Source organism: Narcine bancroftii, chromosome 14, assembly GCF_036971445.1.
Source record: "Narcine bancroftii isolate sNarBan1 chromosome 14, sNarBan1.hap1, whole genome shotgun sequence".
NCBI lineage: Eukaryota > Metazoa > Chordata > Chondrichthyes > Torpediniformes > Narcinidae > Narcine > Narcine bancroftii.
The window spans coordinates 34,487,216-34,503,220 of record NC_091482.1 but is presented as its reverse complement, the minus strand read 5'-3'; the positions used below and the strand labels follow the sequence as shown (position 1 = coordinate 34,503,220).

Sequence of the window (16,005 nt, the reverse complement as noted above, 5' to 3'; positions counted from 1 at the left end):
AAAATTCCGAATAATAAAACACCAGGAGAGGATGGATTCCCAATAGAATTCTATAAAAGATTTAAAGACTCATTAATTCCTCCCCTCCTGGAAGTAATCAACCAGATAGATAAAACACAAAACATACCAGATTCATGAAAAACAGCAATAATTACAGTAATACCAAAGACAGGGAAAGATCCACTAGCACCAACGTCATATAGACCAATATCTCTACTTAACACAGATTATAAGATAATAGCTAAGCTATTAGCAAATAGATTGGCCGACTATGTACCAAAAATAGTAAATCTAGACCAAACTGGATTTATTAAAAAAAGACGAACAACGGACAATATCTGTAAATTTATTAACTTAATTCATGCAGTAGAAGGAAATAAAACTCCAACAGTAGCAGTTGCTTTAGACGCAGTGAAGGCCTTTGACAGAGTAGAATGGAATTATTTATTCAAAGTACTACAAAAATTCAGCCTACCAGAGAAATATATTAATTGGATTAAAGCATTATATAAGGGGCCATTGGCGAAAGTGACAGTAAATGGATATATATCAAAGCAATTTAACTTAAGCAGATCAACAAGGCAGGGATGTCCACTATCTCCCTCACTGTTCACGTTAGCTATAGAACCACTAACAGAACTGATAAGAACAGAAAATAAAATAAGAGGGATAAAAATAAAAAAGAAGGAATATAAAACCAGTCTATTTGCAGATGACATTAAAATATACTTAACAGAACCAGAAATATCAATAAAAGAATTACATAGGAAATTGAAGGAATATGGAGAAGTATCGGGGTACAAGATCAACGCAAAAAAAAGTGAAGCAATGCCAATGAATAATGCGGATTTCACAAAGTTTAAGAAACAATCACCATTTAGATGGCAAACACAAGCAATGCGATACCTAGGTATACAACTAAATAAAAATCTCGGCCATCTATATAAACTAAATTATCATCCATTAATGAAAAAATTACAAGACGACTTAGAGCATTGGAAAGACTTACCACTAACACTGATAGGAAGGATAAACTGTATTAAAATGAACATTTTCCCAAGGATACAATATCTATTTCAGTCATTACCAATTCACCTAATAGAGAAATTCTTCAAGGAGCAAAAGAAAATAGTAAGGAAATTCTTATGGAAATGGGGGAAACCGAGGATAGCACTAGATAAATTAACAGAATGGTACAAACAAGGAGGCTTACAACTACCAAACTTTAAGAATTATTATAGAGCCGCACAATTAAGATACCTATCAGATTTTTATCAAACAAGGGAAAAACCAGATTGGACCAGATTAGAACTAGATAAAATAGAGGAAAAGATACCTGAACATATACTATATAAATGGGATGAAAAATTGGTGCAAAGTAGGAATTCACCGGTATTCCATCATCTGCTCAACATTTGGAAGAAGATTCACGTGGAAAGGAATAAAACAAATTACCAACTACCAAAACTAATATTGACGCAAAATCAGTTAATCCCTTTCACAATAGATAACCTTTCCTTCAGAGAATGGGAGAGAAAAGGGATCAAAAGAATAGAAAATTGTTTTTCAGGCAATAAATTATTATCCTTTGAACAAATGAAGGATAAATATAATATAACTCACGATACAATGTTTGCATACCACCAACTGAAAACCTACTTGAAGGACAAATTGGGAAACAGTCTGAGGTTACCAGAAGGAAGCAATTTTGAATATGTGATTACAGACACAATAATTAAAAAATTTATAACAAACATGTACATCAAACTGCAAGAAAAGGAGAACGAGGAAACAAACGGTCAACCTAAACAAAAATGGGAACAAGATCTAAACATAAAGATAAAGAATGAAACATGGGAAAAGCTATGGAACTATGAGAAATACAATAAATATGAGGTTACGCATGATACAATAGAACTGGATACACAGGCTATACATCACTCCTCAAAAGTTAAATAAATGGGACCCAACAGTATCAGACAGATGTTTTCGCTGTAAAAAGGAAACGGGAACAACAATTCATGCAATTTGGACATGTGAGAAAGTGGAAAAAGTTTGGGAAGATCTAAACCAGATATTAAATAAAATCACAAAAAGCAATATACCAAAAAACCCAGAGATCTTCCTCCTAAGTAATATAAGAAACAAAGAATTTGGACTCGATTTGCATGGAGCACAAAAAAGATTTGTTATGATAGCCCTAGCTGTAGCAAAAAAATGTATTATGTCAACCTGGAAATTAGAAGACAACTTGAGAATACAACAATGGTATATAGAAATGAATAAATGTATTTCATTAGAAAAAACAACATATAATTTAATAAATAACATTACAATATTCGAACAAATATGGGAGCCATACATGAAATACAATAGAGAAATCCTACCGTGGACTTCCACCACCTAAAATGACAGAAGGAGAAGATAACGAAAAGAACTGACTCAGTAAAATGTCTTGTTTATTTTTATTAAGTGACAACATTGTTTAATGGGTTTAATGTATCTTATAGATTGAACTTTAAATAAATGGGGAAGGGAGTGAGGGAGGGAGGGAAGGGAGGGGGAAAAGGGGGAGAAAACGACACTGTATATATTTAAGAAGAAAAATGTCTGTATGTATCTTGGTCAATATGGTTTATAATGTGAAAAATAAAAATATTTTTTAAAAAAAGGACACTCACCATGTTGAAGATCATGTTGGAGTCCAAGGTGATCTGCTGGAGTCAAAACTATATGCTGGGCCGGTGGATCCAGAAGGGAGGGAGCTTCATTGAGATGGCATGATTGCCGATTAGTCCATGTTTGGAGACCAGATATCGTCTGGGCTCTGCGGGGTCACCAATGTAGCGGCTACTACACACGGAAAACATCACTAGACTCGGTGGGGTTTCCAGTCGAACTGTTTATTTGAATTTCGCGTGCGCCGCTTTAAGGCCAACGGGAGTTCTGTCCCACGCAGCAGTGATGTCATCATGTGGCGGGCGCGAGCAGTGTCCAAAGCCACTAGGCATTGCTAAGCCCTGATGACGCCATCATCTGCAGCTGCCCCGCCAGTGCGGATTGCTCACAGAGATGTGCGCCACCAGACTCTCTTCTTAAATATACGATTCTGATTCTACAATCTTCTAGCTTGGGTTAAAAAGACTTCAGAAAGACTTCATCCATGCCCCTCGTGATTTCATGTGCCCCTACAAGCTCATGCCTCAGCCTCCTGTGCTCCAGGGTTAAAAGTGCAGTCTATCCAGCCTCTCCTTACATCTCAATCTCTCTAGTCTCAGTGAGTTTCTTCTGCACCCTTTCCACCTAAATGACATGTCCGATAGTTGGGTGACCAGAACTTCGTGCAGTCCTCTGGGTGGTTTCACCATCAACTTGTAAAGCTGTATCATGAGGTCCCAACTTTTGAACTCAGTGGAAGCAAACATGCCAAATGGATTCTTCTCCACCCAGGTCACCACCTATACTCCTAGTCCCCTCCATTCCACCACAATCTCCAGAGCTCTTCCACTTACTGTGCAAATCTAGCCTTGGTTTAACTGACCAATGGACCTAAGCAGCCATGACACAAGGTGATACACTGATCCTGAAGAGTGCTGCACCCTCCCTTGATGTGTTGCACTGGAGCCAGAATTCCTTGCTCTCCATTAATACTTTATGCTAATTCAACAGGGAGCCCCATACTCCCTTGGTGACATACTGATTCTAAGTATCTATGACTAATGCTTGAACATGATAAACAAATATCAGAGGTACAACATATTCGGACACTAACTTGTACTATTCTCAAAGAATAGAGCAAACTCAGTGTGGAACCAGATTCAACTTTCTAAAATGCATTATACTTATCCCAAGTTAACTGCACAAGACTGAATATCGGGACTCAACAGCTCTGTGTTGAGGGCATAATTCCTCCATCTATTTAGCCTGGAGGTTGTTATCAATAGTAAAAAACATGATGCTGAACAAACTCAGCTGGTCAAATAGTAAAGATAAAAATACATAACCTATGTTTCAGGGTTAAGCCCTTCATGCCTTCAGGTAATGGAAAAATGTTTGCTGGTTGCTTGAATTCCGGAACTTCCTTTTCTACAGATGTGGCTCTATCTTTTCTCTAATTTTACTCTGCATCATATTTCCCTCCAAATTAATTTTTTTAATGTATTGTGATCTTTGACAACTTTGCACAACACCCTGTCACCAACATTCCTTCTGTTCCCTCCACTCACTTACCCAGTGACTTACACCACAGTCTTTCCCTTAATGTTCCAAATGATCATTGTCAACAAGTTTACCTTCCTGTTGGTGGTGACCAACTTGCTCAGTGTTTTCTGTTTTGAGTCATTAGAATATCTGAACATAATATTTTAATGGATAGTACTATTTTTCATGTCTTGCTGTAACTCCACCACTCTATGAAGTGTTACACTTATTCCAAATGCTCCTAAGCGTGTTGTATAATTCCCAGTACATTATATGCTTTTTACCCCCTCCATAAATCTTCGTCCGCGAAGCCAAGCCAAAGAAAAGAAAAATATGCTCCCTGAATGTTTTACTACTATTTCATCTTGTATTCATATGTGTGAGTTCTTAGGTAACACATGGATGAAAGGAAAGGTTCTTTACTTTAAAGTTGTTGTAAACACACCATGAGGCATGCCATGAGGCTGCAAGTCTCCATTACAGATCTTGCATATTGTCTCTCCTGCTCTCTGTCAGTCCCCTGCTGGCAGCCAAGTCTAATCAAACAGAGACTATAATCAAGGCCTTGCTAGTGGCCATGCAAACATGATCACTATCATTACACCTATGATCGTGTTTTGCTGTATAATGAACCAAATTTGATGTATTAATCCTCAATTTTGTTGCGTTAATCGATACTGTAACTCCATCAGTTAAAAAAGGTGATTCGATACTACTTCTACTGATCCAGTCTTCTCCATGGATTGTCACCTTGACGTGATGGAGAACCTTGTGTGATCCTGAGATCCCGAGAATGGTGCCATCTGAAGTTTTGCTCCTGGTAGGGTCGCCCATAGCGGTAAGATCAAGAGTGAGGTCCCCGACAAAGAACAATCCAACCAAGTCCTCAATGGTGGAACAAGTGGACGAAGTTACTCTGAACTCAACGGCTGTGAAGGCTGCAACAAATCCATCAGCTCCAATCGTCATGGTTTCCATGCCATTGGAACTAGTTGGTCGATTTGTGAAGTATCGTGTGCTTCTTGGAGTGCAACATGGAGTATAGGTTAAACAAATACACCCACGGGTATCTTCACTCTGTGGATCAACAGAATGAAGGCCATCATCCTCCACTACGAAGGACAGCCACAACGACTGCTCCAGTATGCATCACACTCCCTGAATGTTGTATGCTGCTCCAAAAGAGTACTACATAATTAATTAATTGGTGTATCACATTCACGAAGTCTGCTGAACACAGCTAAAATGTTTTTTTCTTAATGCCCAAATGATGCCACTCACTACTGGAATACAGTTGCATGCTAAACTGCATGACCAAAAATTCAGGGTCAAGTTAAAATCTCATGTTACAGCACGGGAATTTAATTCAGTTAAAAAATTATGAATAAAAAGCTCAAATCAGTAATGTTGATGATTAACCATAACAAATCCACAAATAGTTCAATCCTTTTCAGAAAGGTAACTTACCAGCCTCTGTTTGACTTAAGAATCAAAATCAATAATCCAATCCAACAAACCCTTTGTGTCATTGACCCATTCAAAGAAATTCTGTTTGTGTACAAGATATTTTGTTAGGCTGATGGCATTTGTACTTTCATATCTCCAGGCAAGAAAATGTTAAAAAGAATCAGGTCTAATTCCTGATCTCCACTGAATAAGCAAAGATCTAAGTACCAGCATAAATTATTGCATGAAGATATGATATAGGAATAAATATCTGATAAACCCAAAGTTCACACTGACATGAGAGAAATATACTGCAAAGCCGTCAGTGCATTGGAACTGCACCCAAACAAGAGTCATGCAAGAGCTACTATACTAGTTTCTGACTTTATTCAGTATTTCAAAACATCAAAGAAAATACTGTTGCATCATTTAGAATGTACACATTACACTTACCGTCCTATTAATACAGAGTAGATAACTAAACATGCAGCAAACTAATTCTGAATTACAAGTTATTGCAGCCTGGATCTTCTATATTATATCCAGGATCCATCTGCTTGGAAAACAAGAAAATGTATGGTAGGTTTTGATCACTGCAACAGCTAAATTTATTGTCCGATTGTACAAGTACAACCCGACAAAACAGCGTTCTCCGGTCCTCGGTGTGAAACATTCAGACACCCAACTAGACATATAGCACACAGACAAACAATACATAGGCAGGACAAGTATTTCATCAATACAAATAAATATTGTTTTGTATATATGAGAGTCTTGGAGAGAAGTGCTTTCTGTTAGTTGCATCTATTTGCAAGATTAGGCACCACTAATCAGCATGGATTGATTGCCCATTTCTAGCAGTATTTGAGAAGCTGGTCAAATCACTCAATCCCTTCCAATAAAAGTATTCCCACCGTTTTTCAAAGGTTCCTTTTATTGTCATGATATTGTTCAATTTTTGTCTGCCATAAGGCATTGCTCAGCACCCCTTTTAATAGAAGAAAGAAGCAAACCAGAGACAACCGCACAAACCACTGGCAACCTGAGCTCCAGGTGCAAACCTCTGACATGACCAGGAAGCCTCAGTGCCCAAAGTCCTTCAGGAGCCCTTCTTGCCCTTAGCATCCGCTTGAATCCTGGTTCTGATACCTGGTTCCCAAGAACCAGCCTCCAGCAGCCCTCAAGCCTGTGTGAGTCCTTCGCCCACATCCCCAACAGTCCACAGCTTGTGTGGATCTATTGCTGTGGTCAGTCCTGAATGGTAGTCCCCCATGCTTCTACTTCTCAACAGGGGGGGGGGGGGGTGTTCTCCCCACTCCTAGTGCCCTGATACCCTAGAGGCTGCAACACTCACAGTATGGTGCCCAGCACAAGCATTGCCATGTTGGGCACAGACCCAGTAGCTGCAGGATTCCAAAAAATACCTGCTGGTTCCTTTTACAGACTAATCCATTGGGATTAGCACCAGGCGGCAGGACATGTAGAGGAGTGCTGTGTCTCCACTCCCCACTCTTCCTGGTCTGCACCAGCAGCCAGCACCATTGGAGGAACAGCTAAGTCCTTTAAACTCTTTATGATATGTGCCTTGAGTAGGGAGCCTGCACGTGGCCGTATTCCCAAATGCCTAAACCCTCACCCTCACTGTTTCACTGCTTGGGAAGTGTTGTTGGAGTGTTCAAAATTTGTATCAACGATTCGGTTTTTGGTGGGGACAGAATGCTCAGAGTGACGAATTAGAACACTTAGGTTCAGAAAATTGTCTACAAATACTTAATACCTAGGGTTAAAATAGAATATTTAATTCTTATTAAATAAAAAAGTGCTGGAAATTGGCCAGACAGCATCGTCGGAGAGAAAAACAATTACTATGTCCCTTCATTGCCTTTGATCTGCTGTCAGCAAGGTCAGTGCCAAGGGGGGCATTCGCAGACAGTGCCCCCCTCCCCAAAACAAGCGTCAGGCATCACAGTGGGATCAATGGCCGTCTTCGTTACCTATAATCCCCCACGCAGCTGGACACGCGCCAGGGTCACACACACATGCCTGTCACGTGCAATGCATCATGGTAAGGTTGTCAACACAAAGCAGGATAAATCCCTGGGGTCGCGGAGCGCAGGGTGGGAAGGGTCCACGCAGCAACCCACGGCATTGCAACCATCCTGTGGGACTGAGGGCCTGTCGAACCAGCCTTGGTCTCCACGCTGATGGAAGCTGTTCCCCTGCACTGCCTTCCCACCTGTCAGGAGGCACATGGAGGAGGTTCTTGGTCCATGTGGAATCTGGAGAAATGTTGTTTGTCTACTTGTACATGTACAGTGTGGCTTTCACGCAAACGTGGTCTTTGCCCTCAGACAGCTCCAAGAAAAGTGCAGAGAACAAAACAAAGGACTCTACATCACCTTTGTTGACCTCACCAAAGCCTTTGACACCGTGAGCAGGAAAGGGCTTTGGCAAATACTAGAGCGCCTCGGATGCCCCCCCAAGTTCTTCAACATGGTTATCCAACTGACGAAAACCAACAAGGTCGAGTCAGATACAGCAATGAGCTCTCTGAACCCTTCTCCATTGACAACGGCGTGAAGCAAGGCTGCGTCCTTGCACCAACCCTCTTTTCAATCTTCTTCAGCATGATGCTGAAACAAGCCAATAAAGACCTCAACAATGAAGACAGTGTTTACATCTGGTACTGCACGGATGGCAGTCTCTTCAATCTGAGGCACCTGCAAGCTCACACCAAGACACAAGAGCAACTTGTCCGTGAACTACTCTTTGCAGACGATGCCGCTTTAGTTGCCCATTCAGAGCCAGCTCTCCAGCGCATGACGTCCTGTTTTGCGGAAACTGCCAAAATGTTTGGCCTGGAAGTCAGACTGAAGAAAACGGAGGTCCTCCATCAGCCAGCTCCCCACCATGACCACCAGCCCCCTCTCCCCCCATATCTCCAGCGGGCACACAGAACTCAAAACAGTCAACCAGTTTACCTACTCCGCTGCACCATTTCATCTGATAGACAACAGACTCGCCAAGGCAAATAGCGTCTTTGGAAGACTAGACAAAAGAGTCTGGAAAAACAACCAACTGAAGAAACACACAAAGATCAGTGTGTACAGAGCCGTTGTCATACCTGTTCGGCTCTGAATCATGGGTCTTCAACCGGCATCACCTACGGCTCCTAGAACGCTTCCATCAGCGCAGTCTCCACTCCATCCTCAACATTCATTGGAATGACTTCATCACCAACATAGAAGTACTCGAGCTGGCAGTGTCCGCAAGCATCGAATCCACGCTGCTGAAGACCCAACTGCGCTGGGTGGGTCACGTCTCCAGAACCATCGCCTTCCCAAGATTGTGTTATACGGCGAGCTCTCCACTGGCCACCGAGACAGAGAAGCACCAAAGAAGAGGTACAAGGACTGCTTAAAGAAATCTCTTGGTGCCTGCCACATTGACCACCGCCAGTGGGCTGATATCGCCTCAAACCGTGCATCTTGGCGCCTCACAGTTCAGCGGGCAGCAACCTCCTTTGAAGAAGACCGCAGAGCCCACCTCACTGACAAAAGGCAAAGGAGGAAAAACCCAACACCCAACCCCAACCAACCAATTTTCCCCTGCAACCGCTGCAACCGTGTCTGCCTGTCCCGCGTCGGACTTGTCAGCCACAAACGAGCCTGCAACAGACATGGACATTTACGCCCTCCATAAATCTTCCTCCGCAAAGCCAAGCCAAAGAAAGAAAAAGAACATGAACAGATAGATGATAATGAACTGAACTTCAATTCCAGTGTAGAAAAACAATAAAAGTCTTGCTTCAGGGACAGTTTAAATCACAATCTACCACACAACACTAATGGGCATGTCGTAGAAACCCTGTCAGCAGTCGGACCCTGCGGGACACCCGACAGCTCCCGAAAGAGACCAGGGCGGATGCTCCGAGACTAGACGCCAACGCCAGAAGGGAACTCACAGGCAAGCGCAGGGCAGCACCATCACCACTCCACCCCCTCCTCACAGCTGAGTGAGTTTCTACAGTCAGATTATACCCCACCCCCGCAGTTACCCTAATGCTCCCAACGAAGACTTGTTCTTGCGCTGACCTTAATTGTAAGGCAGACAGATTTGCAATTTCCAGACATTTCTTGTAGTCAGAGAAAGAGAAGCAAAAGAGGGTCTCACTAAAATCACCGAGCATCCATGGATTCGCCTCCAGCATTCCCACAAACCATCAGTGACCCGAATTGTAGATTTGAACCAACAACACAGCGCCATCATCACCCTCTCGCTTTCTGGTTCCGATATTTGGTACCCCTTCAGCCATCTCAAGCCCTAGCCTGTTGTGAAACCTTTGACTGCCATCTCCAGCAGCCCACAGTCTTTTGTGGGTTCCTCATCCAGAGCCCTTGAGTGGTCCACTGCTGTGGCCACTTGCCCATGAATCCATCTCCCCTGCTGCTCCCTCTCAAATGGGAGGTGTTCTTCTGGCTTTCCGGTGCCCTGCACCAGCCCTCTGCTTCCCTGGAATCTGCCACCCCTTGCGGCCTGCAGCTGATCAAAGGCGCCGCCAGTTCGCCATCATTTTCTCACCACAGAAGCTACCTGATTCACTGAATATTTCCTGTACTTTTGGTCATTAGGTCAGCGTCTTTATCAAAATTATTGAGGCCACAGCTGAAGCAAAACAAAACCTATTAAATCAGAATTGAAACCTCTGGCTGGCATGATTCCAAAATGAAGAAACATTCCAGCAAAACCTGACTGAAGTTGGTGAAGCTAATGAACTTTTTTTTAAACCCTGAGCTAAGATGCTATCGCATTTTGGAGAGAGGGGGGATAATAATCCTAGTGACCTCTATTCAGGTCTGAGAGAAGATTCAGGGTACAAAACAGGGAAAAGCCTCTTTCAGATGATGCGCCGGCAGACGCGGCTGGGGGGAGTGCAGCTGGGTCGTTCAAGTGGCCGTGGAGGAGACTCCTTTCTGTCCGAGCGAACGCCGGCTCCTGTGGACTGTGGCCATAGTCCCACTGCTGCTTTCCGGTGCAATGGGGGACGCTCGGAGCCGGAGATTATACCTGCGGGAGGAGGGTTAGGCAAGTGCTCCTCCTGGCCGGGTTCCCACTTTCAGGTGCCTCCTGACAGCCACATTGGGATAGAATAGGCGGCTTTACAGTCAGGTATTCTGGCCACCTGAAAGCGTCTAAAGTGTACCACCCCCCCCCCCCCACCCCCCTCCCCACCCCACCCCAGAAGGGAGAGAAGACAATTGGAATATTTTGGGCTGATGGTCACACATCACTGAGAGATCAATTTAACCCCATTGTGAAGAACCAAGGTTGTATTTACGGGATATGGGGGGAGGGTTGGGTTTCCTTCGTCATGTGGGCGAGTACCGAAGTAAACAACATTCTGCAGACTTCAGCAAGAGCCCCCGGACGTTTCAGGCAGTCAGAACCGTGGTTAAAAACACTCACAAAAAGGAGCTGAATGGCAGAAATGGAAGTGGGTCGGCTTGTGGAAACCAGGTTGGGGAGGTGTTTCTCGGACTGTCAGGATCCCACTGAGGTCAGGCACCGATTTAGAACCGCAACAGCCAGATTGTGCAACTACCGGGCATTAAAACTCTTATTGGAAATGTTGACTGGTTTCAAAGGGCGAGGTGGAGGGGGGGAGAACGCGGGTTATTTCCGAAACCCAAGGTGCGAGTTGAACGCGACCCCCTCCTCGCCCAGCTCAGCTCAGGACAGGACCCTCCCTCCCTCCCCCCCTGCGGGAAGACAAAAAGAGGGGTTGCTTTGACCTTTCCAGCCGCTGCGTCTATGGCAGATTGGTTGTAGAAGGCGGTCACCGTTTTCGCTCTTTCCCTGCTCACTTCCGAGCAGCCTGTCACGGAGGAGGTGGATCGCCACCTCTTCAAGCCACCGGCTCGGAGCAGTCGGGGCGCCGCATCCAGCCCGGCTCCGCCGCCGCCGGACAAGGCGCACACACCCCTCCTCCACACGCTGGCCATCCTTCCCACTTAGTGGGGATGGGAGGAAGGGGGGGGGGGCTTCCCCCACTTTTGTTTTGGGCTCTTCACGCTGCCGACGTCCTGTTTTTGTGACCCCCCCACCCCCTCCTCCCTCTCCTGAGACTTTAGGACGTGAAGCAACACATGAGGACCCCGCTGTCCGCGCCGTGTCTTGTCCGAGGCTCCCCGCAGTCCTGCCCCGCCGGGTCCATGCCACCGCCCGCAAACTGCCTGCGCGGTGCAGGCACGCACCCAGCATATTTTTTTCAAGGACAAACAACTGCCCCATCCGAGTCATTGGCCGGCTCAGGACTGGCATTGAATTATTAATAACCTCGGCACCAATCGCCTGGGAGGCTCCTTCCCCGCAGCCGTCGCGATAAATCAATCAGGATTAATGTTCCAAAAACACATTCAAACATCAAGTCTTTTTAACCAGATAATTTACAAAAAAACAAGCGACTTCCCGCCCACCGCCTCCCCCTGTCACCGCACCGCCAAAGTCTGTAAACAGAGGCAAAGATAATGACATCATTGCATTGTGTCAAAAATAATGAGTCGTGCATTTCCACATTTAACCCAACCACGTTGATACCGAGAGATTCGAGTTCGAATCCTCTCTCTGGCAGATTGTCCGTTCCCCGAGTGCCCGGTTTGATGGGTGGAACTGGGGTTCGAGGCCAATTCGTGTCTTTCCTGCTGTTTTAAAATAAACTCACGTCATTAAGCCCTTTCGAGCGGTCTTGTAAAATGGGGTTAACTGAGCAATTTGCCACGTAAGGAGCAGTTTGAAAGGGTCCGACCCGGTCAGCGTGTTACAAATCCAACTGGGTCCCTGCCCTACCTTGGAGGTAGTCAGGGAACCCAGTTCAACCGACCCAGGACGCATCGGCCGGTGGCCAGACCGGTTACTCCTGCGATGTCAGTGGTTGCACACTGGTGTCACAGGAAAGTGTCTGCCGCAATCAGGGGGTCACTGCCGCAAGGCAGAGGGAGGGGGCCACAACCGGGGGGAGGGAGGGAGTGAGGTCGCTGCCATGGTGAGGGAGAGGGGTCACTGCTGCAGGGAAAGGGGAAGAGTGGGTCGCTGCCATGGGGGAAGAGGAGAGGGGTCGCTGCCGCAGGTGGGGGGGGGGGGTGGTGAGGAGAAGAGGGGTCGAGGATGACTGACAGCCACTGGAGACTTATCCAAGTGCGTGACACGTCTCTTACCGCATCTTTGCGAGGGTGGGATCCCCCTTAAATCACCGGTTTGGCAATTTAATGGGTCGATCTCCCTGCAGTTTAAAAGATGCTGGAAGCACCATTGCCCCAGTAATTGCTCCTGGATCCAAGGAGGTTGGTCCAGGTGCTGCAGCTTAAAAGTGTCTATTGAGTAAACTCAGCCAGTGATGCTGATATTGCAATTTTAGGATTGAAGTACTCACCCTTTTTTAAAAAAAACTTAAATTTTCAACTTTATCAGTCCCTTGGGATCGAGGTTTCATTTTTTCCATGATATTTCTGGGATCTAATTGTCCGATGAAGACAATATGGGAACTGAAGCAACATGGGTAGCTTGTGACTTTCTGTTCCTGGGCTTCTGTGTTCTCTCATGGCAGGGCAGGGCCTCCAGGTTCCATTGTCATCTCAAATGCCCTCACCAGTTGTCAGTGGGGATTAACATTTCTTCAAGGGAGCTTTGAGACTATCCTTGAATACTCTCCTCCATCTGCCCATAAAAGGACTCCAAATTCCGGTATCAGCTCCTATGTTGGGCAGTGTGAACAATGTGACCTGCCTGACATAATCAATTGAGAAGTTGCCCTGAGAGATGACATCCTTTTGGTACATTTGGAGGATTTTGTGGAAGAAAAATAAACCCTTGTACCATTTTTAGGACCTTATAGGTACTACAGATCTCATGTAAAAAGGAGATCACTGGTGCCTAATAGACCATGAATTTTGACCCAGGCCTAAGGCCTTCAAATGCCCAAGCCTTCAATCAAGCAATGGCTGAAAAAAAGCTCCTGATTCATCAATGTCCGACTTCTCCAAGAGATAGCTTCTGAGGAATGAGAACTGGTCCATGCTTCACAAGGCCTCGCCACAAACTATTAATAAGGCCACATTATGATGTAGCAAGGGCAGTTTAACAGAGAGTCTGTCGTATGCTTTGGTGGCCACAAGCTCAAACACTGGGCGCATGCTACAGCTCAACGAATCGTTTTTCATTACTTCGGATGATTAGCTCCAGGAATTGAGATGCAATGTTGTGATAAGAAAAATTGATTTTTTTAAATGCTGGGGTAATGACAAAGCCTTGTCTGTCTTCTCTGAGATTCAGTTAGTAGCATCATGGCTTTCTCACTGTTATGGAGCATGTGCAAAATGGAGGCAAATTTCTGTGCTGCAGCTAAATATTAGAGAAAAGTTCCACTGACTCTGAGGGAGGAATGAGGGTTTACTGCAGATAAGAGTTAACTTATAAAAGTAGTTGCTATGCCTCTCTGTAATCTTCTTGGTGAGTCAGATTGGATGAGGAGTAGCTCTTCAGCCACTGGGGAGGGGGATGAAAGGTCTCTCAATTGCTTTCCCTATGGCAAGAGTTACATTTCGATGCATCTTTTCTTGGTTACAACTTCACCATCTCAGAGGTCCAGTGGTACATCCTCCTCTTCCCAGACAAGCTTAACGAGAACAAGCTGCAAACATTGCGATGTCCATTAGAAACATTGCCTTGTTGACATCACAGAATGAACAGCAAATGCTAGAAATTTGAGAATAAAAAACCATAGCAAATTCAGAGCAAGTTAGTCAACTTCTTTAAGAATTTTTTTGGCGTAAAGATTTCACTGCAAACATTCATGATCCTTGACTTCGCAACAGATTAAAATCAGTAAAGATGAGCAGACACATCTCCTCTATGATCAGACTCAACACCAGTGTTCCTCAACATGATGTACTCACCCCTTTATTATACTCCCTCTACACCCTTGACTATCTAATACCAATACAACTCTATCGTCAAATAATCTGATGACACCATGCCAGGGATGGTGGTGGTGGCTGAAGCATTTAAGAGACTCTTAGACAGACACATGGATGAATGAAAAATAAAGGGTTATGGGGTAGGGAGGGTTTAGTACTTTTTTTTAAAGGAAGGAATATATGGGTTGGCACAATATTGAGGGCCAAAGGGCCTGTACTGTGCTTAGGTTCTAAGTTCTATGACACCACAGTTGTATCAAATAATAATGAGACAAAAAACAAGAAGGATATTGAAAAATCTAGTGGCAGGGTGCCAAGATAATAACCTCCCTCAATGTCAGCAAAACAAAGGAGCTAGACTTCAGTAGAAGGACTAACAACAGCATTGAAGTGGAGACAGTAGATAGTTTCAAGTTCCTGGAAGTAAACATTTCCAGTAACCTGACCTGGACTAATAACATTTTTTGCAACAATCAAGAAAGCACATCAACACCTCTACTGTCTTAGAAGATGAAGGAAGTTCAGCACATCTCCCAAATCCCTCGACAACTTCTACAAATGCACCATTGAAAACCAACTGGCTGAATGTATCACACCTTGGCACAGAAGATACTCCACCCAAGATCAGAAGCTGCAGCATATAGTAAATACAACTCAGAACATCACACTAACTTTTCTCCCCTCCATGAACTCCATCTACATCTGCTGCTGCCTTGTGAAGGTAGCCAACATACTGAAACACCTATCGCACCCCAATACACTCTTCTTCCTCCTTGCTTTGGGGAGAAGGTTCACGTATTAAATTGCGCACCCACAGGCTAAAACATAGTTTATTCCCCTACATTTGATAGGCTGCTGTATGAAACCCACAACAGTACTCTCATGGTATTCAGTAACTCTGCTCTTACCCTCCTGATTTCTATGGCTGTATGCTCGCAAAAGTTGACTTGCTGGACTGCTTGCGGAATAACCCTTCTCACTGTACCAGGTAGAATGTGTGTGATAGTAAATTTGAATTTGTTCATGAAGTGGAAAAGGAATGTGAAGATGTGTATATTTCTCAGTAAGTTGTGTTCTTAGAACTTTCAAGATTGTAGAATAAACTGCAAGATAGTCAACAGTTAATCAATGTTGCCCATTGACCAAGTTATATCGTATGTTATATCGTATGTGCCCAAACTGTGCAGGTGGCCATTTGTATGCAACTTGAATGCAATTTAAAACTTGTAATATAATGAATTTCTGCTGACTGTTACCTCTTCATAAATACGGAAGCTCCTCAACTTACTCATCATAAGTGGAAAAATTGTAAGTTGAAAAAGAAAGTTGAAAAGTGCTCAGACCACTTACCATAGCCTACAGCAGGCCATATTTATCTAAAACAAAG

The 16,005-nt window shown here is 44.2% G+C and overlaps 1 protein-coding gene across 3 annotated transcripts in view; it reads right to left on the bottom strand.

Moving 5' to 3' along the window:
• Nucleotides 1-16,005, bottom strand: part of bckdk (branched chain ketoacid dehydrogenase kinase) — a 71,695-nt gene that overhangs the window by 49,762 nt on the left and 5,928 nt on the right. The window contains exon 1 of one of the 3 annotated variants that reach the window (XM_069911137.1): nucleotides 12,368-12,564. The exons of 1 other annotated variant lie outside the window; for it this stretch is intronic. Coding sequence is in view for 1 of the 2 variants with exons in the window: in XM_069911136.1 (XP_069767237.1) it covers nucleotides 11,439-11,648 (210 nt within the window). In the remaining variant the exon portion in view is untranslated. Of the gene's footprint in view, nucleotides 1-11,438; nucleotides 11,889-12,367; nucleotides 12,565-16,005 lie in introns of those variants that run through there. One more of the 3 variants, XM_069911136.1, reaches the window with a different exon arrangement.